Raw genomic sequence first — 25,183 nt, 5'->3', positions numbered from 1 at the left:
TCAGATCCATTTCTCCAAGGGTGCTGATCTTGCCTTTAATGGCCTAATTACCCTTTTGCATTGTGCATTAGCATTTTCAAAAGCCAGAGATTCAATTATTGTCTGTCTAGCTCCTGAATTTGGATATCATTCTATTTACTGCTGAAGACAACCTTTGTAAAAAAATCAGTGAAGTTTTTTTGGGCACTGTATAACTTTTGTAAATGACTCAGTTTTCTTTCCTACTTCTTCAATTCTGTCCCAAGCATCCAAGGCTGCCATTCAGCATAAAGCCAGGGTGTAGTCATTATATAGAGATTGCCTCATTATATAGAGATTGCCTTTCTACATTAGCACAATCTCTCTCTAAAAAGTTGATCTTGGGAGATTTCCATACCTCTAGCCTTACTTCATTGTTCAATGGTTTTAACCTCATCCTTCCATCAGGTCCTCCATTGTAATTGGGGACCAGGTTCTAAGACAGGTGTAACCAAACCTCTCCAGTCTTGAGGAATAATTCTATTACAAGTAAACCACAAATTTAACATCTGCTTCACAAACAGGGAATGCATACCATATGACCCTATAGCTTCTTTTGAATCTCCTCAAATCTAAAATTTTCACAAGAGTCTAGTCAGCTCTTACAGAGCCTTAAGCATTTTTCAGTTCCTGTAACTTTACTGGATAGATTAAAGTTAGCTGTTTGAAAACCTTACGCTGTTTCTCTGTAACTGTATAATGCAATGCTGAGATTAGTTCACCTTTAAATGCTTTTGTCTGGGTTTGAATATCTCTATGATCTGTTTTAACAAATTTTTCTAAAACTTTTATCTTATAACTGATATTAACCAACTTTTTCAATGATAAAATAAAAATGATCAAACAAATAATATTTATAATTGGCATTACATCTATCTCATCAACATCAATTATACTTTCAATTAATTGTTCCATTTTCAGACCATTTAACATATAGTCAAACAGAGACCAAATGCCTTCCATTGTAAAAATGTTTCCTATTTTTTAATGTGGGAAAAAAAAATCTCTTTTAACTAATTTCTCCCTTTAAGAATCCCAGCTTAAGTAGTGCTGGGATCAAGAAAAATGGGCCTCGGTGGTTCGTGTTCCTAGAGTTGTGTCCATGTCAGTGGATACCCACATGCTCCAGAAGAGAATTTGACATCACTGCTGCCATTGTTGCTGTTAGAACAGTGACGACCACCACTACTACTGTTTCTGGGATTGCCATTTCATAATTGGTTACTACAGCTAGCACAGTAGAGACCCTGGCAGCAAAAGTAGCTACCACAGTTAATCTTCCATTCTATTAGGCATGACAAATTTAAATCAATAGTTATATACATTTTGATTGGCTTTGAAAGTTATAAATTTATAAACTCAAGCTCCATTTGCTTTTGGCATACCATCATACAAGGACTCCAATTTGCAATAGGGCTCGTTAAGGAAGGGAATGGCTCAGTTGCCATTAGCCTACTGGATATGGGTGGGTTAAGACTTCTGTTGGTCTTTTCTGTGTTGAACACACAGATTGCAAGCCCAGTGCCACTTTGAGATCTTTGACAACAGTTAACTCTGCAGCTCACACACAATTGAGCCTGCATGATAATGAGTATTCAGAGATGGGTAATGTCTGGGGGGTGCTCACCAACCTAAGAATGAATGCCTGTGTGGCCTGGGCAGGTGTCTCCATGACAGGTAAAGTGACCTGCTGATATCCCACGCAACCTAAGTCAAAAGCTCATTTTTTAGTAAAATGGAGGGACCTGTAGGTCCCTGGCCCCTGTTTTGGGTAACTGTTGCCTTGCTTGCTGATCTTGACCTTGATATCTTCTCTATGCTAATTCCCTGTGGAGTTCCACCCTCCTGAATGCTTAGTTCCTGTCTCTTCATGTCTTATATACCTTTCTGTGCCCTGCCATATTACTTCCTGGGATTAAAGACATGTATGCTTCCCAAATAAAGGCATAAGATCTCAAGTGCTGGGATAAAAGGTGTGTGCCACCATTGCCTGACCTCCATGTCTAGTCTAGTGTCTGGCTCTGTCCTCTGATCCTCAGGCAAGTTTATTAGGGTACACAATATGTCACCACACAGGCTCAGATTGGTCTTTCACTCTACAGGGTTGATCTGGCCTAGGCTTCAGCTCTCAAGTCTGCCCATCATATCACCTAGACACTCTGGTCTTATTCTTTGTCCACAATCCACACATTCCTAACATACTTTACTTTTGTTCATCCAGGCTACTGAACACAACAACACTCACTTACCAGTCTTGGCCCTGAGGCTGCAAACACCACAAACTCCATACAGGCTACCCTGAAGCCCTCAGGATGTGAACCATATGGATGGTGGTGGTATTGAGGTAGGCTCTTGTGGCCCAGACGCTCTAATAAGGTGAAGAAGGGCTGAAGAACTCAAAAGACTACTTACTTTCTCCTTCCCTGAAAATCTGAGCTCAACTCTATCATGGGTGGTATCCAGATGACCAAAGGGTAACAGCCATGCAGAAGCCAGACCAAAACAGCTCCCCTGTGTGCTCATTCCATACACATCACAGAAGCATGTAACACAAAGTCAACCTAATTCAATCATGATTGAATCAAATTAGGGAAATCTACTAAGAGCCTCTTTTGATCCCTTCACTAAGCCACATGAAAATAGGAGCTTAGAATGTTCAGACATTTTAAAGGTCTCTGGCTGAGCTGCTCCTGGATAATGGGATCATACTTAGGAACAATAATATTAACAGTCACCTAGTTAAAACTAATGATTTATATAATCTAGAAATAATAATGTGGATAAGTTAAATGATCACAAATTATTAAATTCTATAAATTTATAATAGTGCTGGGATGTAACTTGGAAAAAGTATACTTTCATTTTTAGCTAATTAAAACTAAAATATTTAAATAAATAATTATTAAATAAACTAATAACATCTATTGATAATGCACAAAATATATTTGAAGGAAAGTGAGAAATTACACAGAACTTCACATAGAGCAGAGATTTGGACTAGTGAGACCTTCCTAAGCCTCAAATTATCAAACTCATAGTGGTATTTCTCACAGTCTTGGCTTCCAAAGACAACCTTCCTATGCTGGTTGTCCCCTCCCAATGTCCTTTGCTTCTTCAATGGTGCTGCTTGGGTTTTCTGTCAACTTAACACACACTGGGAGGAGAGAACCTCAATTGGGAGAATGACTCTATCTGATCACCTATAGAGAAACCTTTGGGAATTTTCTTGACTAATAGTTGCTGTGTGAAGTCCCAGCCCACTGAGGACTGTGTCACTTCTGAGATATCCTGGGTTGTATAAGAAAGTAGGCTGAGACATCCATGAGTAACAAGCCAGTAAACAGTGTTCCTCCATGGCTTCAGTTCCTTCCTCTAGGTTTCTGCCTTGACTTCCTTACATGGTGGACTACAACTGTAAGCTGAAATAAACCCTTTTCTCACCAAGTTGCTTTTAGTCACAGTGATAGAAAACAGACATCCATATTTTGCTACAGTCTTGACTTTTGAAAATTCTGTATCTCAAATATATATTCTCTTTCTTATTTTCTGTATATGTGGTGTGCATGTGAATATGAATGTCCTTATGTAAGTGAGCACGTGTGTGTGTGTGTGTGTGTGTGTGTGTGTGTGTGTGTGCGTGTGTGTGTACACAGACAAGTAGAATCTTCTACAATCACTCTCAGCCTTATCACTTAAGGCAAGATCTTCCAATTGAACTCAGCATGTGTTGGTACAGTCTAGCTAGCCATCTTGCTCTGGGAAAAACCCTTGCCCTCACCTTCTGAGTGCTGAAATTATAGGTGGGCTGCATGGGTTCTGGGAACCTGAACTCTAATCCTTATGCTTTCTGCTTGCATTACAAATATCTTAACTGTTGAGCCAACTTCCTAGCCCTTATTTCTTCTTTTGTTTGAGAATGTCATAATGCCTTTAATGCCTGTTGATCAAATCCACCCATTTACCTCCCCTTCAGTTTCACCCCTATATCACAGCACTATTTTCTCCCAACTCCATGTGTTAAACAAACAAACAAACACTGATTCCATGCTGCCTGTATTTGCATGGGTGTCGGACCATCTACTGGAACTTCTCAGGGCTTGCATCCCTGAAGAAAACTAGTTCTTCCCTCCTCCATCATCACCAATTGCCAATAGCTCCTCAGCAGGTGGTGGAATGTAGTGGGTAGCCATTCCAACCTTGGCCTGGAAGTTCCAACCCTCATTGAGGCTTTGGTAATAATGGTCATGGTGGGGCAGAAAGAGGATGCTAAAGACCCAGGATCCAAAGGAGAGGGAGCTCTTGGTGCCCAGACCCTGGATGCTGGAGGTAGACCAAGCAGAGTTCTCCAGTGAACACTGCCGGACTGCGCCATACCTTTCCCAGACCCTACAACCTACCTATCCCTTCATTTGTAAGTTACCCCACAAAATAAACCTCCCTTTTGACTACATGGAGTAGCCTTAATAATTTCACCAATAGTGGAGCTTCATGAGACCTTCTCCCACTCAAGCTGGAATTCTGAGCCTTTTGCTTCTTACTTTTAGTAATGGTTTTCCTTTTTCCATTCATAAACCTTCCTCTCACAAATAGACATTCCCAGATGTTTCATGGGAGTCTTGCTGCTCATAGAGATTGCTGCAGAATGTGTTACTTTTCTGCAAGGTGACAATTTCCTAGACTCTAGGGCCTAAAGGCTGCTCTAGATATAGAGCCAGTCACATATAAGACCTGAGACCACCTGTCTTTGCCTGTTGCTTCTCTGCTCTCCTCTCTGCAATGGGTCTGGGTCTTAGTTACACCCCATACTTTCCTGGAACCCAGGTGATGAGAATGAAGAGCAATATAGCCCTGCCCTCAGCCTGGATGTGAGCACATGTCCCAAAATTGATTCCTTCCCCAACACATCCTCCTAGGATACTGCATAGGTTCCAGCTCCCCACTTGCTTCAACACAGCCCCAGGATTTCATGGCTGCAAGAGGAATTACAAAATATCTCTACCTCATAGGGACATGGTGCAAATATAACTCAGTGGCAAGACAGGAGATGGTCAGTGAGAAAAAAATTAGTTCATGGGAATGGGGGAAGTCCCATATAGATCAAAGTTGGGGTAATCCTGAAAATGGTACTCAGCTTTTCTGGGGATGGGAGAGTCAGAAGCACTTCACAGTGGAGCAACTCAGATTTTGCAGACAGATAAACAAGCACATTGGGGCTGAGGAGACCTCTTTGTGGGTGAGAGCACTAACAAGCATGAGGACCTGAGTCCAAATCCTTAGCATTCATCTAAAAAAGTGTGTGGCCATGTGCACACCTGTAACTCCAGCACGGTGTGGTGGGGCATGAAGACAAGAGGATCACTAGGGCTTTATGGCCACCAGACTAGCTCCAGGTTCAGTGAGAGACTCTGTCTCAAGAGAATAAAGCAGAATATGATGGAGAGGGCACCCAGTGTCCTCCCCTGGACATGCACATGCATGAATACACACACACACACACACACACACACACACACACACACACACACACGTACAGAAAGCACAGAGTCATTGCTCCTTGAGTTTTTATTCATCATACTATCAGGTAATGGTAACAAATATTGGCTTTGTTTCATATGAAAGGTTAAAAGAAAAAGAGTCTCATTACTCTTAGGGTTAGGGGAAGTATATAATTCTGGATTTTTATTTAGATATAACTTAAGTTATAGGAACTCAACCATCTGCTATGAGGAACCCAATCTTTCCTCTGCTTTGAGGAACTTGGCTCCAGGCAGCCAGGAAACCTATGGAGAGACTCAAGCTTCTATGTCACACACAGCTTCAAGATTTTTTGGCCACTCGGACTTTCTCCTCTGCTATTCCTCACCTTTCTGGAAAGGGGAAAGCTGGGGTCTCTGTGGTCCAGTTGAGGCATAGATGCAAAGCATCTACTCCTTCATAAAGCTGCCCAGCCCTTCTCCTAACCAGAACCAGCACTGTGAGCCAGGTCCCCTTCCTGAACCCATGTCCCTGGGAGCTGCGAGAGGGTCTGCTGTGGGGAGGCCCTGGCTAGGGACAAGTTGGATAGAGGTGGTACTGATCATGATGGGACAGCATAGGAACATGTGGCTTCCAGAACCCTGGTAGACAAACATGCCTGCAAAAGCTACCTGGTTAAAGCCAGTTCTCATGAGATCCTGGGTAACTTGCCCACTCTTAAAGGGCTAGATCTACACCTGGGTCATTCACTTCCCAAGCAGCATTTAGACTACATAAGCATGAGGGTCCAGGGAAAGAGAAAGCCTTGAGAGGGCAGGGTAACCTATCAGAGGCCAGTTGCCTGTGCTGAAACAAGCTGCTGCTCCATCTTCATGGGGAGAGAAACACGTGGGGCTATCTATGATCAGACTCTATGCCCAGTGGAGTTACACACCTGTCCTTGAATAATGGGATCTAAGACCACGAAACTTCTTTGTTCCAGACATCAGCCCAGCTTGATGGGCCAAGATACCAAGATTGCCTTGAGCTCTCTTTCAGAACAAATGAGACACTTATAAGTTTCCATCTTGACTTCCTGGAACACTGTCCAGGACTCACCAAGTGCCACTGGGGTTGTCTCCTAATTTCCAGGAAGCTGGGGCCTTAAATAAAAGGCCACTGCCTCAAATCAATCCTCTTGGTCATCACGCAGGCCAACATCTGGTTTGGGATGCAGATGTAAGGGGGATAGCATGAAAATCCTAGATCTGTTTCTTGGCTCTGATAGATGTGGCTGTGGAAACTAGTGAGAGCTCCATAGACTCTCTGTGCCTCAGTTTCCTCATCTGTTAATGTTAATGTGGATAATAAAGATGCCATCTTTTTGTGTTGTGATGAACACACAGCTCAGTCCCTCACACAGTGCAAATGCTCAGGGGACAAGGACCATGTTATAAGTGGCAAATGCCCAGTCTCAGAGGAGCCTTGAGAAAGCCCTAGATCAGGGAGCTCTGGCTGCAAATGTGAAGGGAAAGCCAGAGGTATATGCAATACATTCATCTGGGCAGATGCCCACCCAGGAGGGAGGAAGAGATGGCCTAGTCAGGTTCAGACTATGGCAGGAGTTGAGGGAGCAAATTCATACTTGACAGGGTGACTTTTTCACAAAATCAATATTGCTGTTATCTGAGGGACAGACAGGGAACACTGACTATCCTTGCAAGGAGACCTGATAACCTCACACCAGAAAGTCACTTGCCATGTCATTCATGAGATGTTTGCAGATGCTGGATAGGAAGAAATTAGAAGAAGCTGGCTTTGCCCTGAGGGTAGAAGCAGGGAGGGCACTCAGGGAGAGGCTAGGAGACCTGGGAGTCCAGATCCCAGAGAAGAGGAGAATATGGAACAAAGCCAAATCTCCCATCAGCCCTAAAACACAAGCTTCTTGGGGACCTCCCAGGGAAACTCGCTTCTCCCAAAATGGCCGTAGCATGCAGTCTTCTGGTAGATAGGCTTTTTCAGGTCCAAGTCCCTGCAGTCAGAGGAGGCAAGGATCATTTTTAAGTGGGAAAGGGTAGGTCCAAGGAGAGCTTTTCCACCTACACCTGCACCCCATCTACATCACAGCCCTGTCCTGTTCACATTAAGAACTCCAAGGTCAGAGATAGCTGACCAGGATGTGAATGCCACCTGAAGTAACTTTCTCTACTCCGTTGGATTGCCTAGGCCAGTGCTCTCATAACCAAGAACCAGAAAATAAGGATGCCATGACAACCTGTGAGGAGAACAGACTTGCCTACTGGATTCCTAGGCATCTGGCCCGAGATTCCACAGCTGCTCAAAATGGCCTCACTAGGGAGAGTATCTGCTTGGCCTCCTTCAGCTGAAAACCAGACACCCCAAGTTGGGATCATGGACTATCCTCAGGGCCAGGTATTGTGCTGAGGAGCCAGGACTTGAGACCCTCCTGTTATAAGAGACTGCAAATCCTTTTCTGTTCAGGTGTCCACCTGGGTGTAGGAGTGGTGAGGTCCCATGCAACAGCAGCATGATAGCACTTACCTAACAATAACACCGGGCCGCAGGTCAAAGTTCCTGTTCACCACATCTAGCAGTTCCCGCTCAGTCTTCTTGGAGGTCCCGTAGGTGAAGATGGAAATGGACAGCGGTTCTGCCACACCAATGGCATAGGACACCTTCCAGAAAGAGCTGGCTCAGGGACTGGGGCCCTCAGAGAGATTTCACAGAGCAGAGCAGCAGGGACCACACTTCTGCTAACAGGACTGCTACGTCTCCTGGCTGGCAGCCCTTCTGTCTTTGTTTATGCTCTCTACTTTCCAGGGCCAGCCATAGTGGTCAATGCAATATATACAGAGTTGCAGCCAATGGCAAAGAGGGGCCCTTCCCACTGAGCCTGTATCTCCTAACTCCAGGTGGGGCTGGGGCCTTTGGCAAGGACAAGATGGGGGCAACCTACCTGAACAAGTACTCTCCGGCAGAGCCCAGCCTTTACCAGGGACTTGGCCACCCAGCGGGCAGCATAAGCTGCTGAGCGGTCCACCTTGGTGTAGTCCTTTCCTGAGAAGGCACCACCACCGTGAGCACCCCATCCTCCATATGTGTCCACAATAATCTTGCGGCCTGTGACACCCGCATCCCCCTGTAGAGGAAAACAAATGGAGAAGAGATGAGAACCAGTGGCTCTGAATACTGGATGGGGCAGAAGCCCTCAGAGAGGATGCCCTGAGTCACCTGTGGGCATTCTCAAAGGCCCCTTTTAATCAGGCAGAAACCAACAGCTCTTGTCCCAGTCCTGGCACTGACCAGCTATCGGAATCAGGCAACCTGTCAAAGCCTCATTGGAAAGTGCAGGAGATGGGCCACAGCTCATCTAGGGTCATATCTTCTCCCTTTTTTTTTTTTTTTTTGGTTTTTCGAGACAGGGTTTCTCTGTAGCTTTGGAGGCTGTCCTGGAACTCGCTTTGTAGACCAGGCTGGCCTCGAACTCACAGAGATTCGCCTGCCTCTGCCTCCCGAGTGCTGAGATTACAGGCGTGCGCCACCACCGCCCAGCTATATCTTCCCTTTTGAGTCCATCATAAGAAGCAGTCCACCTGTGGAGGCAATTGTACTGCAATAAATACAACCTGGGGCTGCAGTTCTGGCCAAGGCTGCCTGTTGCTCACTTCACAATGTGCTCTGTGCAACAGCACTATAGGAAATCCCCTTGAAAGGTAGCTATTTTTAACCATTTGGTGAGAATCCAGTTAGTTTCTCTAATCCTATTTAGAGAGCCACACTTCATACTTACCTGTCTAGATTTTGAGACATCATGCTTCAAGAAAACAAGGAATTTAACCTGCTTTCTGCCCAATACCAACACTGTTTGACCACAGAACCTGTTATGGGCGCTCAGCCTTGGGACAATACAGTCAACTCTGCCAATCCTTATCCCCAGTTCTGTGTGCATATAGGAGAAAGGGGCAACAGCTATATCTGCTTTTATAAAACTCCAGTTCTGTTGTCCTCTCTATAACAGCTAGAGAACCCATAGCAAATATTCAACAAGTACTGCCTGGGAACATCAGCCATAAGCAAGCACTACAGAGATGGGTGAGTGCCTGACCAAGTAAGGAGAGGTGGTGGTGGCTGTGGGCAGGCATGATAGCGTTTGGAATGCCTGGGTGGTAGGGCTTGACAGCACCAAGTCAAGATTCCTATGGACGTGTTCCCCTTTTTACATATTAACAGATATACAGAGTGTCTTCACTGCAGGCCAAAGTTCACTGAGTGCATTTAGTTCATGGGCAGATGCTGCTAAGCCACTCAGAACTACCTCTTGTCATCAGTGTCTTCTGAGACACAAGCAGTTTAGTCATCAAGATCCAGCAAGAGGGCCTTCCCCAGAGACAAATGCTCACCTGGGGACCTCCAATGACAAACCGCCCACTTGGCTGCAGGTGGTAGATGGTGTTTTCATCCAGGTACTTGGCTGGCACCACAGCTTTGATCACCTGCTCCTTCAGGGCCTCTCGCATGGCCTCCAGGGTTATGTCTTCATTGTGTTGCACAGAAATGACGATGGTGTGGATGCGCACAGGGATGACTGCACCATTATCCTGTGTGTACTGAACTGTTACCTGTCCATCAAGGGAGATACTATGAGGCCCAGGCATGAGCTAAGGCTGCATGGTTGCCAGCCACAAATCCCCAGGGGGCAGGTTGAGCCCCTGAGGGGCCAAGTGAGTCCCCTTGTCTTTAAAGGCTCTTTGGAGAGTTAATATGACATATGCTTACATTTGCTCAGGACTACCGATGACAGCATAAGGCACACACACGGCACTGTCTTTCAACTGATGACCAGGACCTTCTCCTATCCCAGAGACTGCTAGTACCAGTGACCCTCTCTACCCAAAACCCTCTCCACTTCCCATGGAATTCTACCACTTCTATGAGTGAACATAGGAATTCACAGGCCACTTGTCATGGGCAGAGATAAGGGTACCTTGGTCCTAGAATGTGAAACACCAAGAAAGATCTTTAACTAAGGCTATATTTGTTGGCATATATTGAGCCTCTGAGACAGAGGAGCCTGGCAAATGGCCCTCTACCCTCAGTGAAGGATCCTGGAAGTGCACTGGGACCAGCAAACTTTGCCAGCTGTAGGGACAGGATGATAGTTAGGACAGTTAAGCTAGAAGGGCAGCAAGCTCTGAATCCCCATCGTCTTGGTGCTTTGCCAAAAGAAGGTACAGTGGTGTCCATTTGGGTGGGGGTCAGGATTCTGCTCACCAGGTACTGGCAGGGCAAGTCATGGAAACCCCTCAAACTCACCTCCACCATGTCCAGTTCTGTGCCCATCCTGTATATTACCAATTAAGATACACAACATCACATCTAAGACCCCCACCTTATACATGAGAAAAACTACAAGAAATTGTCTGACATCACACAGCCAGTTTGTGAAATGTCCAAGTGCCAAACCTTGCTCAGGCTGAACCAAACTTTGTCACTCCTGCTGTGGCATAGACAAAATGCTCTCTAGAGACCCAGAGTTCTAATGACACATCACTGGGCATAGACACCTGATATCTTAGGTGACAAAGAAAAGCAGGTAGGACCCATTGGGTTTGCAGAGTGGAAGGATTGTGGGGGGGTGGCAGACGAAGATGGTCGAGAAAGCAGCAATGAGTGAATAAGTTTTCCATGCTAGAAGCCATGCCAAGGATTGGTAAGCATTGTTGCCCTGTTCTATAGACAACAGAGATTAGGTTCCAGAGTGTAAACACCTTGATCAAGATGACACACAAGACTGCTGAGGTGTGACTCAGAGATTTATAGCCAAGGCTCTGTCTAGCAGAAAGTTGCTATGTAAGGCCATGAACCATATGCTGGGCTACAAGGTCCATGCTGCCTGAGACAATGTATACCCATCAGAGCAGCATCTACAGAGCTTAGGGGCATGGGATGCTTGCAGAAGTGTGCCTATGCCAAATACCTAAGTAGGGGTCTGGCTGACTGACTGGTAGGCACAGAACAGTTTTCCATCCTAGAGCCCAGTTAGGATCCTGAAACAAGCATTGCTTTGCTGGAGCTGTGCTTCAGTAAAGACTCTGCCTGCCCAAGGTGCCTGAGACAGTCATCCAGAGATATCTACCACTTTTCAGTCTTTTGGATAAGGTCAAGTATTGCCAATGGTGTATATATATACACACACACACATATATATATGTATACGTATATATATGTGTATATATATACATGATATATATATGTGTGTGTGTGTATATATACATATATATACATATACATGTATATACACATATATATATATATATATATATATATATATATATATCTCAGACTTCTGCTCTGTATCCTGCTGGTCCAAAAGACAACAGAGTGAGATCTATAGGAAGTTAGAGAAAGAGCCCTGGCCACCTGTCATCTGACCCTCGTGAGAAGGGAAAGAGCATAATCATTGAGGACTAATCCTTAAATCCTTCACTGTCCACACAAGGGAATTATTCACATATAAGGCTCCACAAGAGAGAGCTAGAGTGGGGGTGGATTCCCAAGGAGGAGGCACACTCTAGAATCAGTATTACCTCATGTAGCTTTGGGAAGAGGCTCAGTCTTGCGGCTATGTTCCAACCTGGCTGTTTTCAACTGAGCCCTGATGTCTCCAATCCCTTCCAGGCAAATACCATGCTGTATCCCTGCAGAACTCCGAGAACGGGTGGCAGAGTAAAGGGCCCAAGCTCTGCTCTTATCTTGCCGTGTCAGCAGATATGGGGAAAAATACACTATGGAAACAGAGCTCTGAACTGGTACAAAAATAGCCACTGGCCTGCCAACCCTGATTCTCAATATCAGCAGCAGCAATTTGCTCAGGTGGAAAGACTCATCCTGGCCACAGTCAACACAGGTGACAATGGAAATCCTTTACAAAGTGACCATAGAAGAGCTGGCTACTGTCCTGACACAGTGTGGAGGCAGACCAAGGAGGCAGTGGGGCTTTCTAGTGGCCAGCTGAGAGGCCCCACATAGTGCCGCCAGCAGGCCCATATCCTCATTGACTAGAGTAGGCTCATGGCCCCCTGTGATAGGCATAAATACTGGCATCTTATGGGGACTCAATGTATCCTTTCAGGAAGGGGAGTCCTTTTAGACCCCATTCTCTCTTCCTTGGGACTACTGAAACTTGGAAACCTCTTTCTTATGCAGGAGAAATGAGTGAGGCCTTTTCTACTACTGCTGGTCTCAAAGAATTCCCTCTGTTCTTCTCTTACCAGAGGGAAGGAAACTTGAGAGGCCTGTTGCCTTCTTCCTACCCCACTCTAGGCTTGTCTTGTCTGTAGAACACCACATTTCTGAGCCCTTTCTTTCGGTACCACCACAGTCTACATGTTAGCTCTCCTTTCCCATAAGTTCCCACAATACCTGAGAGATGCTGGTGACCCCATGTCCACCTTCAGAGTCATATGAATAATACAGGAAGACCCAAGAGAACATTCTATTTGGGGCCATATGCACACTCACTTGCCTTAGGTGGAGACAATGGGAGACCTCTGCTCAGTGCATTGCCCACCTCACTGAGAAGGATGCATCTGGGTGGTTGGAGTAACTAGACACAGACACATTTACCAGAGTGGGTCATAAAAGCTTATATACAAATCACAAGTGCAGAATAGGAGAAGATTGTCTAGTGGGGATCAGAAGTCTTATTCACAAGGAAGGATACAGGCTTCTGCCCTGTCCCCAGAAAAGGAACCCAAATAAGATGAAGGATGAAGTGCAAGCCCTATAATCCAAGGCTAACCCAAGTGGAATGATGTCAGAAAAGTGGAGGTAGGGGGCAGGGAGAGGAAAGCTATGGTGGAAATATTATAAAAGTCTGAATGCTGGGATGGCAAGGGAATTCTACCCTCCTCTCACAGGAAGTAGAAACTTATTTTAAAAAATTCCAAAGAGATGGCAAAGAGGAAAAATTAACTGCAGTTCTTAAGCAGGGAGAACCTTTTAGGGGCATAGAGTACTGTTGCTGACTTGGGTGGAACAGGGACCACTCCAGGAAAGGCTGGGCTGCAGTGAGAGGGATGCTCATCTGAGGAAACACAGGATACCAATACCATGGAGACAGATGGCACCAAGCAGGACTGGGGAACCTGTTGTACAGTCCTCAGCTGAGTGAAAGGTGACAGTGAGCAGCATGTGGTAGGCTCTCAGCACATGAGCTTGCAAAGTGGGTAAGAAATGGGGCTGCTGTTTTGGAGGGACCATGGTGGAAGCTTGATGAGCCAAGTGTGTGCAGAGAGGAAGAGAATGTGAGAGAAAATGTGCCAAGACCTTGGGGCAACACACTGTGGAACATGGAACAGGAGTCGGGCAGGCAGCCACTGGCCAAAGGCCATCAGGGGACTGAAAAGTGATAGGGGAGCTCCACGTGTGCTCATGTTTGCATCATCATTGTCCTTCAAATAAAAATAGATTTCAACATGACTAGGAGGAGGAAGGTCAGGGCCCACAGCGCTGGAACTGGACACGTCAAGGGTAAAGCCTTTTATGAGAAGTAAAGACATGGAAAGGGGCTCCAGAGAGACAGTCTACTCAAGGTGGGGAGACCAGACCTGTGCACATAAAGACAGGACCTGAAACTGGTGAAGACAGTCTGCAGTAGGAATTGAAGAATCATCAGAGTCTACACATGCTAAAAACATAAATAAATAAAAATAAAAATTACATTTTAAATTTGTCTGATTTTTAAAATATTTTTATAATAAAAATTTAATGAGGGTAAGGATGGAAAGTACATTTAGCCTGAAAGAGTTTTCAAATAGTGATTCTTTTCAAAATGGAGTACCTAAATGGAATATTTTCATCTTAAAAATAGCATTATCAAGGTATAATTGACCACTTTCTAATTAGATTTGAGGCTTCCTCCACAGGAGGGAATTCATGCCTGGTACTGAAAACCTGGTCAAAAGCCCATGGCTGGGGAGAGCATAGGCCCTAGGAGGGACCTAATACTGTTGCTTTACTAAATAGACATGATACCTTCTAAATATTTAGATTTATATTCTTAAACTGCTGATGTATGAGCCTTGGTTCTAGAAGATGCTATCTACAACAGGTGATGGCAATACAAAGACACAGCTGTTCCAAATGCTGAGAGTAAGTGATTGCTGATTGCCTGTCTGTGAGTGGAATGCCTCTATCACCCTCTTGAAAGTCCAGGGAACAGGGTACATGAGGAGGTGAAGAGAATGGGAGAAGAGCCAGAAGATGGGAAGGAGAGCTGTAAAATGCTGTCTTCTGACATGGCATAGTACTCATGAATCCACAGCAGCCATCTGCACGACATCTGCCCAAGGCTGAGCCTATCAACATTTCATTATAGATAGAGGACAGGCTCATACATAACACCTCACTCTTCCTGAGGAGCTATAGGCAATAAATGGTAAGTTACCTTTATTTGAGGAAGAAACCCCCTACTCATGCTCATGCAAGCAACTGTAATTAAATGCAGTGGGTTATACACACAAATAAAAACCTAACAGTGGGAGGGAAGACTTGGTAGAAAAAAACAAAGGGCTTAATGGAAGTTTGGAGGGAGAGAAGGGAGGATAACAGGGCACATAATCAAGCATAGTGTGTGTGTGTGTGTGTGTGTGTGTGTGTGTGTGTGTGTGTGTGTGTGTTGTGAAATCGTAAAGGAATGAATTTAAAACAAAACAAAGATGTCCAGAACCAAAATGATTTGGTGTACTTGAGGTTTCTGTAGGGATGTTTTCAGGAGGAGATGGATGCAACTCACCTGAGTTTTAGAATCAGGTCTCAGCCAGGGAAGGACACCAGAGCGCCTTAGATCTGCCATCCGGGTATTGAGTTTGTGAGCGAGAATAATGGTGAGGGGCATGCATTCTTCTGTCTCATCTGTGGCATAGCCGAACATTAGACCCTGGAGTAGGACACCTGCCTTAGAGCTCAGAGCAGTAACATTCTACAAGTCTCATATTTTGTTTGATGCTTCAACAGTTATGAGGGGTACCCCCTGCAGAACACTTTGTACTGTGCATTTTAGAATGGGAAGACTGCCGCTGACACCAAACACTCTGGAAGGAGGAGACAAGCTTACATCGGTCATTAGCAAGCACAGCCATGTAGCAATCAGTGCTCAACTTACTGCGGGTGTGATCTTTCCTGGATCTATATAGTGATGAGACCACCCAACAGTGTTATTAACCCAGCTTGCTTCTTCTCATGGATCATAGCGCAGTCTAAACAAACCACACTGGTCCACCCCTCACATAGTTGACATACCTGATCTCCTGCACCGACATCCTCTTCATTTCTATCTAGATGGACACATTGGGCAATATCTGGGGACTGTTGCTCCAGAGCCACTAGTACATTGCAGGTCTTGAAGTCGAAGCCTGGGCAGAAGCAAGCCAAGTGGGGACATGTGTCAAGACAGGACTATAAGTTTCTTGGTAAACTACTCAATCACTGACATTGCATTTAGTGTTGGGGGTAGCCTCTGGTTCAGAGCTGAGGCCCAAGTTGTTGAAAGACCTTTGATATTCTTTTCCATGGTCATGTAGAACTCTTTCAAAAGACAAGATTCTTCATGATATATTTTATTGTATTCAATTATACCTTGGTTAAAAAAAAAAGTGCATCCTATACAGAACTATGGCCACCCACAACAACAACACAAACCAGACAGCACCCAGGACACAATGCCTGCTTCCCTAGATATCCCAGAGGAACCCTCCAGAGTCCCATTTGAAAATCAACCACAAGCAGGGCATGGTGGTGCTTTTAAAGTGAAGGCAGGAGGCCATCCTTGGTTGCATATGGAGTTTGGGGCCAATCTGGACTACATTAAACCCTGTCTGAGAGGAAAGGAGAAGAAGATAGGGATGGAAGAAAGAGAAGGAAGAAGGATGGAGGACTGAGGGGTGGGGGAAGGAGAGAGAGGGAAGGATTTTCAATCCCTGCACTGATTGAAAATCAAGGGTCTTTCCAATGTTGTCATTTAGAATCCCAACTATATGCCTTACCCACATATATATATATATATGTGTGTGTGTGTGTGTTTGTGTGTGTGTGTGTGTGTGTGTGTGTGTGTGTGTATTTACTATATACACATATCCTGAATAATAAGCACCGTGTGTGAACCACCTAGCAAGATTCCTAGATCTAGGGTCCTATGACAAATAATCAAGTTAAACCTCTGGGGCCCAGAACCCCTCGTCAAAGCTGCAGCACAGTTTCTGGGTCCACCTCTGGCATTCTGGATGCTAACTCAGGGAACCCTCACTAACAACAACCCCTGTCATGGAGCCAGAACTCCTTTAGACAACAAACTTAGGACTAGCCTTAAGTACTTTCCTACGTCCCCTAGGTATCTCTGGATAGAGTGTTCCTCCTCTGGCCCCTCCCACACACCCAAACTTGACTGGCTCCTAGTTAGCATCCCTGGACATTTTCCTCCTGCAATTCGATTCCCTTATTACATAAGATAAAAACAGATTCACATAGTACACCTCACAGTGTGTCATCTGAGGCCAAGCAGTACCTCTACCCCAAACATGGTCATCTTTGCCCTTCATTCTCCTCACCCTCACCATCCCCCAGTGGATGTTTTTGATGTAGAAATCAGTGAACAGTCTTTAGAGAGATGTCAAAAGGCTCTCTTCTGTGTATTAAGACTTTTTCCATTCTGCCTAACCATTGACTCATTTTTTTGTTTGTTGTTTTTTTTGTTTTTTTCGAGACAGGGTTTCTCTGTGTAGCTTTGTGCCTTTCCTGGTACTTGCTTTGTATACCAGGCTGGCCTCGAACTCACAGAGATCCACCTGCCTCTGCCTCCCGAGTGCTGGATTAAAGGTGTGCGCCACCACCGCCTGGCATTAATCATTGACTCTAAATAATATATCTTCCTAGTGTTAATGAAACACAATTCAGCCAGAATGGAGCTCTTTCACTTAGCCCTTTCTAAAGAACATGGGAATTTTCTTTGCTATCTAAAGCAAAGTTTGGTCTTGAATAAGGTCTAAATGTGTATAAATAAACTGATCTCTTAGAGTATAATGGGGGAAGGCTATATGCGGTAACATCTCAAGATCTCAAGACGCTGTTCTCTGGGACTATAAGTTTCTTCTATGAAGCCCTTACGGTTTTTTTTTGTTTGTTTGTTTTGTTTTTTTGTTGTTCGAGGCAGGGTTTCTCTGTGTAGCTTTGCGCCTTTCCTGGGACTCACTTGGTAGCCCAGGCTGGCCTCGAACTCACAGAGATCCGCCTGCCTCTACCTCCCGAGTCCTGGGATTAAAGGCGTGCACCAGCACCACCCGACTGAAACCCTTACATCTTAAGTGGGGAAATTAACTTGCATGCACTCTTTCTCTTGCCAGACATTCTAAAACACCTCCAACCTCCAAGAAGTGGGCTTTCTTGTGATTTTTCAAGGTCAACATATTTCTCACAGTGACCTCTGGGAATTGAGAGAAGGCCAACAGAAACTCAAAGGGAATTTTTCTTTAAATAAATAAATCTGAAACATTAAAACTGGAATAATATGAGTATCTACTTCTAGAGGCTATAGTAGAAGCTTTAAGAATCGAGGTCAGAGCCCAATCCAGGAAGCTGGTGTGGATAAAGGGCACTGGAAGCTCTACCAAAACATCTTTGCAAACAGGTGCTCATGCCCTGGGTCTTCTGATGTACTCCCAGGCTGGGTGGTTTCCTGGCCTGCCCAGGCATTAAGCAGTGGAATCTGCTGAAAAGCCCTCAGCTCTGCTTGTATTACCTGGTAATTCCTCGTCCCCTCACTTCCTTGCCTGGCCTGGACCTCTTCCTAGTTCTCAGCTCCTACATCACCTGGGCTTCCCTGTCTCCTTTACCCATGATCATGCCCAGTGCTTGAAAATGAGGCTTCATTCTCTGCATCTACAGTGTGGCTCAGTAGAAACTACAGAAGCACCCACCTGCTCTGGTGGCATCTCACTGTATTTATACTCTAAGCTGGGATACCCTCATTTGCATAATAACACACCAGGGGTTCTGGAATGATGACGTCAGATGACATACATAGACACTAGCACCTGTGCTTGGCATGGAGCATGTCGTCACTAGAGGGCAGCTCCCTTCATTAGGAGCTCCATTCAAAACTGCCAACACCAGGAAGGCAGGACTTAAACGAAACTTGTCAATAGTGGATGGATACATGCTGGCCCCACTAGCTGCCGTCCTCCACAGAACCAGATGAGTTAAGAGCTGTTTACCCTCTCGACAGAATTTGTATTTCTCTAAAACTAAAGGATCAGATTTGACTCCCTATGGGAAACTGGAGCACTCAGAAGGGACCTACAAGTACACAGATGCAGCAAGCCCATGCTCACCCTTGGCAGAGTCGTCATAGCCAATGTACTTGATAGTGTCTCTCACCACCCGCTGGTAGTCAACCATGGCCACTGAGGTGATCTCCCCACATAGCAGCACCATACCTGTCTTGCACACTGTCTCTGGAAAGAAAGAAGGGCAGGTAGCAGTCATGGGCCAGCAGACAGAAGCTCAAGGGTCTAGACCTCTCAAGATAGAGATGAAAAGACTCATTGGGGCTTCAATGAGGAGCACTTTCTAAGAAAGAATAATTGTGCCAACAAAAAGAGCAACTCCAGCATTAACCACTGAGCATCTTCAAATGCTGTCTGAGGATGAAGCTCTGGGAAGAAAGAATTATATTTGAGTTCCGTGCCAAGTATTTACTGCTTCTGTTATCTCGAACAACCTACTTAACCTGTCTCAATAATGAGCATGATGAATGCATTCGATACACACACACACACATACACACACACATACACGATGCCGGAACTCTGCTATAATGAGCAGGATCCTGATCCAAGGATTAAAACAAATTGACTTTCTCAAAAGGGAATTTTTCTTTAAAAACTGGAATTTCATAAATATCTGCTGCCAGAGGCTCTCGTGGAATCTTTAAGAACTAGAGCAAGAGCCCTAACTAAGAAGCTAGTGTGGATAGGTATTTCCAGAAAGTGCTATCATTTATTTCAAAGCTATCAGTGTGAGATCTACCCTCAGAGTAGCATGGGGACCTACATGACATACATGACATGGCCTGAGACACCTCTAGACAAGGAAGGAAGATCTGTGCAGAGGAGAGACCAGCACAGACCCTGTCAGTGGACTTTGGTCCCCATACTGAGAACTCCTGCCTCATAAGCAATTGCAAAGATCCTGGTATAGCCAGCACTGTGGTCCCATTAATAAGGTCAGAAGTTGGATCTGGGCCTTCAAGGCTCTAGAGTCAAGGGCTGTATTGTGTGCCAAGCTCTTCTATCAGGTAATGATTGGATGTTGGAGAATTTATCCCACAATAGTAGAAGTATTTTGCCTACATGGACCTCCAGGAAACATTGGAGGGTGTGGAAAAGGGTCTCAGTGTTTTATTCAACAATGATAACCCTCTGGAAAGCTGTCGGTTTGGTTATGGACAGTTGATGGAACTGCAGTTCTTGGTTGCTGGTAAATGAGATGCATAAATTATTTTAACATCTGAGGCATACCACAAGCTAGGAGAGAAAATCAGAGGAGATTCCAGAAATATAGAGTCATCAAAATGAGCTTCTAGACAGACTGGAGCATGTCAAGCTCTTCACTCCCTCTGGCAGATTCATCTAACTTTGAAAGGCTCCCTCACCCCTAATGAAACCTGTGTTAGGGAAGCCATGTTCCCACTCAGCCCTCTGCTACTTATGGTGGTGATGACATCTAATGTCAAATTCTAGTTGAATCTGTTTCATGGTTAGAAATGTTTTTCCTCTCTGATACAAGACAGGAAAGTAACTTAAAGAAGAAATCTACAGACAGAAGGACATTGACTTTGGACCTGATGAGTATGAATCTATGGTCTTATGTCCACTACAAACTTTTCTGTCCAACATACTCAGATCTCCAGCAAAAAGAGTGCTTGTCTCTTACCACAGGCCACCTTGGCATTGGGGTCTTGCTTGAGATGAGCATCCAGCACTGCATCACTAATCTGGTCACAGATCTTATCTGGATAAGAAGAAATTCTAAGTGTAAGATTACATACATCATTGTTAACCATGGCAAAGTTAAATGCTAAAATAATTTGACATTTCTATCAGTCTGCCTATCAAATCTACTTATCAAAGATAAAAACGATATTTTCTTAAATATCAGAAATGAAAAATATTTTATCAGAATAGTTCTTGTAGATTTTGAAATTTTTACTTATTCTCTGATAGTTTCATATGTGTAGATAATATATTTGGATCATACTCAATTCCCATTACCATCTCATGCTCCTCCATTCCCTCTGAACTTTTTCTTAGGATCCCCTTCTACAACTTTGCTATTTTGTTCTGGTGACCCACTTAGTTTGACTGGGGTTGCCTGCATGAGCACAAACGTGGTATTATTTACTGAAGCATGACAGACTAGCCAGTGGCTAACCACAGAAGAAAAATGACCTTCCCTCCCTTAGCTGCCATTAACACCCAATATCATAGCTCCTTGGCTAGATGTCAGGCCTCATGAGCTCCCAGAAATGAAAAATATTTTGGACTCATAATTTTCTAATTCCTACCTCATTTTGGATTACATACATTACATAAGACCATAGAATTTCTTAAAAGGAGAAGACATTTCAAAACCAGCTCTTCTAAGAGTCAAAGCAATTCACAGTCACATAATGATAAAAAGTCTTTCATTCCCTGAACCTATTCCTTATTTCTAACATCTAGAAAAGTTATAGATATAGTCTAAAATCCTTCATAGCATCAGTAAGATTAGGTATTGAGTGGTAAGACCAGATAAATGCCACACTGAAGGCTCCAGAGATACAATCAATCAGATGAAAAACACAACCCCAGGCAGATGGTAGCATCTGTGAGAACACCACACCACAAGGGAAACCATACGCACCACTGCTGTTCAGCAGAACATTAATATAAGCTTTCAGACCCTCCTCTGGTCACTCAGCCTCCTGCATTCAGGTGTCCTGAGAGCTGGACTAAGGTGTTACTGACAAAGATTCAGCAGGAGCTGGAAACTGACGTTATTCTGTCATTTGTCCTACAGGACTCACGTGATCTAACATGTAGATGACCAAGTGACACGGTGCATGATTCACTCCTGCTTTCCCGTTAAAGTATGTCTATTAACAAATTGAGAGCTAAGAGAGACTCCTCTTCAGTGAATATTGTCATCCACTTAATGTTCAAGATTCCCAGAGAATCTGATCTTTAAAAAAAAAACAAAAAACAAAAAACAAAAAAAAACTTTTTTTTTTTCCTTTTTGCCAGAGCTGAGGACCGAACCTAGGGCCTTGCACTTGCTAGGCAAGCCCTCTACCACTGAGCTAAATCCCCAACCCCCTTTTGTTGTTGTTGTTGTTGTTGTTGTTGTTGTTTGTTTGTTTGTTTTTTCGAGACAGGGTTTCTCTGTGTAGCTTTGTGCCTTTCCTGGAACTCGCTTTGGAGACCAGGCCGGCCTCAAACTCACAGAGATCCGCCTGCCTCTGCCTCCCAAGTGCTGGATTAAAGGCATGCGCCACCACCGCCCTGCGAGAATCTGCTCTTTAAGAGTGTTTTCATAAAGATTTATTTTTAATTGTGTATATGCTTGTGTGTAATCTGCGTGGGAGAATGTGCACATGGGAACACAGATGCCCATGGCATCTAGAAGAGGATGTTAGGTTCCCTGAAGCTGGAGTGAATGCTGGGAACCACATCCCTGTCTTCTTCAAAAGCAGTGAGTGCTTTTACCCATAAGCATCTTTCCTGCTCCAACAGATTATTTTTGAGAATTCAGGCCCTGAGTCAAGAAGTTTAGCTCTCAGAAGTAAATACTAAGATATTGATTAATTTGCCTTTAAAGGTAAACTTTCTAATTTTTTTCCTTCAGAAACAACCATGAAATACAGGGTGAATTATTCTATCCATCCGCCTGTCAGTGGCAGATGCTAATTTTAAATCCAGGTACATGTGAGTCCATACCTTCTGCCACTCTTATCTGTAAAGGCCTCCTGACATCCTAAAATTAATTACATGGTGGCCAATGCTGACAGGCCAGGATGCCTAGAAGCTATTCATAGGTTAACTACAAACAGACATCCAGACATCCCATCCAGCTCACACAGGTACCACTATGTAGGGTAATACAAATATAGGGAAAAGTCAGAGTCCAATAAATTCATCAAGATAGCTGATTGATAATTATCCCTGAGAGACCTCCTGCCTCTTTCACCTCCCTCCTACTTCTATCTGGGATTTTTGAGACGGAGTCACACACGAAGTTTGCCTTGAACTTACTATATAGCCAAGGGTAGTCTTGATGTCTTAACCCTCTTTCTCCAGATTCCAAGTTTTGGGATTACAGTTAAAATCTTTTTTTTTTTTTCTTGTTGAGGGTGAAGCCACCAAAACTAGGGCCTTGCACATGCCAGGCAAGCTCTATACTACTGAACTACCTTCCTGGAAGTGGTTCTTTCTGAGAAGTCTGCTCAGGCTTTCAAAGTTTTTGCCATCAGTAGGCTTAAGTCAGTCAATGGTAGCTCTCTTGGAAGATTAATAAGAAAAATGTTTTATCTTTCTGATGTGGGAGAATTCAGACATGGATGGTAAACAGGTCACCCAGCACTAGAGGAAGCCAACTTATTTGGACATTTATTGTACAGTGGAAAGTGAATGGCAAATGGGACAAATTCAACAGTGACACCTCTAAGGAGGCAAAACAGTCAATGGACTGACAGAAGTTTTCGTGCTCTGTCTATTAAGCACATCTGTGCTGCTATGCACAATGAGGTGCCAAAGAACTCACATTCTCTGGGCATAGTAGGTTCTTCTAACATACAGATGACTTTCAGAAACTATAGAGTTGCCCAGTATGTGTTAGGTACCAGGGATGTATCTAAAATCATACATAGATCTGGAAATTGATCTATAAAGAAGTATGATGAGAACATCTATTTATATAGAATGAAGCCTCACACTAAATGATCCAATCCAAGGTTTTTCAATAGCCACACTATTGACATTTTGTGCCAAACAATTCTTGGTGGTGGAGATTCTCTCAAATATTGTGTGATGTTTAGCTACATGTCTGGCCTCTACCCAACAGATTCCAGGAGCACCTTGCCTCCAAGCCCTAGGATGTAACAATCCAAAATGTTCCTAGACATAACAAAATGCTTCTGAAGAAGATAGCCAGGATTGCCTTCAGTAGAGAGCCATGGGATAAGGCACACAGGTGTAGTGTATTGAAAAGTCCAAAGCCAAGTTTCAAGTTAAAGTTCTTGGAGAAAGAAGAAAGGTGGAAAATTTGACTTGGTGATAAGTCAACACACACTGTAAACGCACAAAGTAAATGTGAAAAAGTGCTTAAGTCCTCAAATCAGTGTGCCCAACACCAGAGTTCTCTTAGAGCAGTGGTTCTCAAAGTGATGTTCCCACACTAGCAGAAGCAGCACCTCCTAGAGCTGTTACAAATTAGAATTCTTAAGGATCTACCAAGACCTATCCAGCTGGACACTGTGGGAGTTAAGTCTCAGCCCTTGCCTTCATCAAGCCTTATAGGGTGATGCTTTTGTACTCCAAAGTGTAACAGCCTATGTCCTATAATCAGAACTTCTGACTCAAGGTCCTTTACTGAGGATTGTCTCTAGCTTCCCTACATAATCCATCCCCATTTAAAGAGCCCAAGCAATGCTTGAATGTTCCTAGTACAGTGGTTCTCAACCTTTCTAATGCTACAACTCTTTAATACAGTTTCTCATGTTGTGGTGAGTCCCTGCCCCCCAACTATAAAATTATTTTCTTAACCAGGCATGGTGGTGCATGCCTTTAATCAGGAGTCAAAGGCAGGTGGATCTCTGCAAGTTTGAAGCCAGCCTTGTCTACAAAGTGAGTTTCAGAACAGCCAGGGCTGTCACACAGACAAACCCTGTCTTGAAAAATCCAAAGAAAAAAATTCTTTGCTACTTCATAACTGTACTTTTGCTACTGTTGTGAGTTGCAATGTAAGTATCTGTGTTTTCCAATGGTCTAAGATGACCCCTGTGAAACAGTTATTTGACATGAGCCACAGGTTGAGAATCACTGATCTTTAAAACTTTTGTAGTTGTGTCAGAAAGCATTTCTGAGAACCTTCTAGTCTGGAACTCTGTCTCAACACCAGTCAGAATGCAGGGCTATTCCTTTCTAATCTGTGAATGATTTATGTGTAAAATTTTCTTCCACTTGAGGACCATTTTCCATTGAGTTTAATAGGTCACTGATAACAGATGAAAGCTTTACTCAAAAGTATATTATTTCATTTAGTTCTGCTAATACGCATAGTATATAGCAACCAGCCCTTGCTGCTGAGATGGTGAGTGCAGCATCATGGACCTAGGCTTCATGATGGGTGACAGCTTTACAACTAGCTCACACTCTTTCAGAGAGAGTCTACAGCAACTGATGAACCTTATTTCTAAGGTATCTAGTTAAAGTGACTCCCTGGGCACAGGCTGGGGATGACAGGCTTGCCTGCGAACTCAGGACAACCTACTTACCTGGATGCCCCTCTCCTACAGATTCTGATGTAAACATGAAGGCTCCTTCTTCACTTAGAGAATGGTCACACAGGCCATCCACAGGTCCATTCATTGTGTCCACCC

At 44.1% G+C, this 25,183-nt stretch overlaps 2 protein-coding genes across 2 annotated transcripts in view; both read right to left on the bottom strand.

Moving 5' to 3' along the window:
* LOC118591432 (pulmonary surfactant-associated protein A) overlaps nucleotides 1-8,070 on the bottom strand; it is a 20,146-nt gene extending 12,076 nt beyond the window's left edge. The window contains exon 1 of the mRNA XM_036199745.1: nucleotides 8,035-8,070. The gene's annotated coding sequence lies outside the window, so the exon portion shown is untranslated. The remainder of the gene's footprint in view (nucleotides 1-8,034) is intronic.
* Nucleotides 7,402-25,183, bottom strand: Mat1a (methionine adenosyltransferase 1A). The gene is made up of 9 exons (XM_036199744.1): nucleotides 25,079-25,183; nucleotides 20,482-20,559; nucleotides 18,879-19,001; nucleotides 15,796-15,908; nucleotides 15,290-15,433; nucleotides 9,894-10,112; nucleotides 8,450-8,632; nucleotides 8,035-8,168; nucleotides 7,402-7,504 (listed from the first exon to the last, which is right to left on the bottom strand). The coding sequence occupies exons 1-9, from the start codon at nucleotides 25,170-25,172 to the stop codon at nucleotides 7,402-7,404; spliced, it is 1,191 nt and encodes a 396-aa protein (XP_036055637.1). The 5' UTR covers nucleotides 25,173-25,183.

This window comes from Onychomys torridus, chromosome 9 (assembly GCF_903995425.1).
Source record: "Onychomys torridus chromosome 9, mOncTor1.1, whole genome shotgun sequence".
NCBI lineage: Eukaryota > Metazoa > Chordata > Mammalia > Rodentia > Cricetidae > Onychomys > Onychomys torridus.
This window is presented reverse-complemented; position numbering and strand designations above follow the sequence as displayed.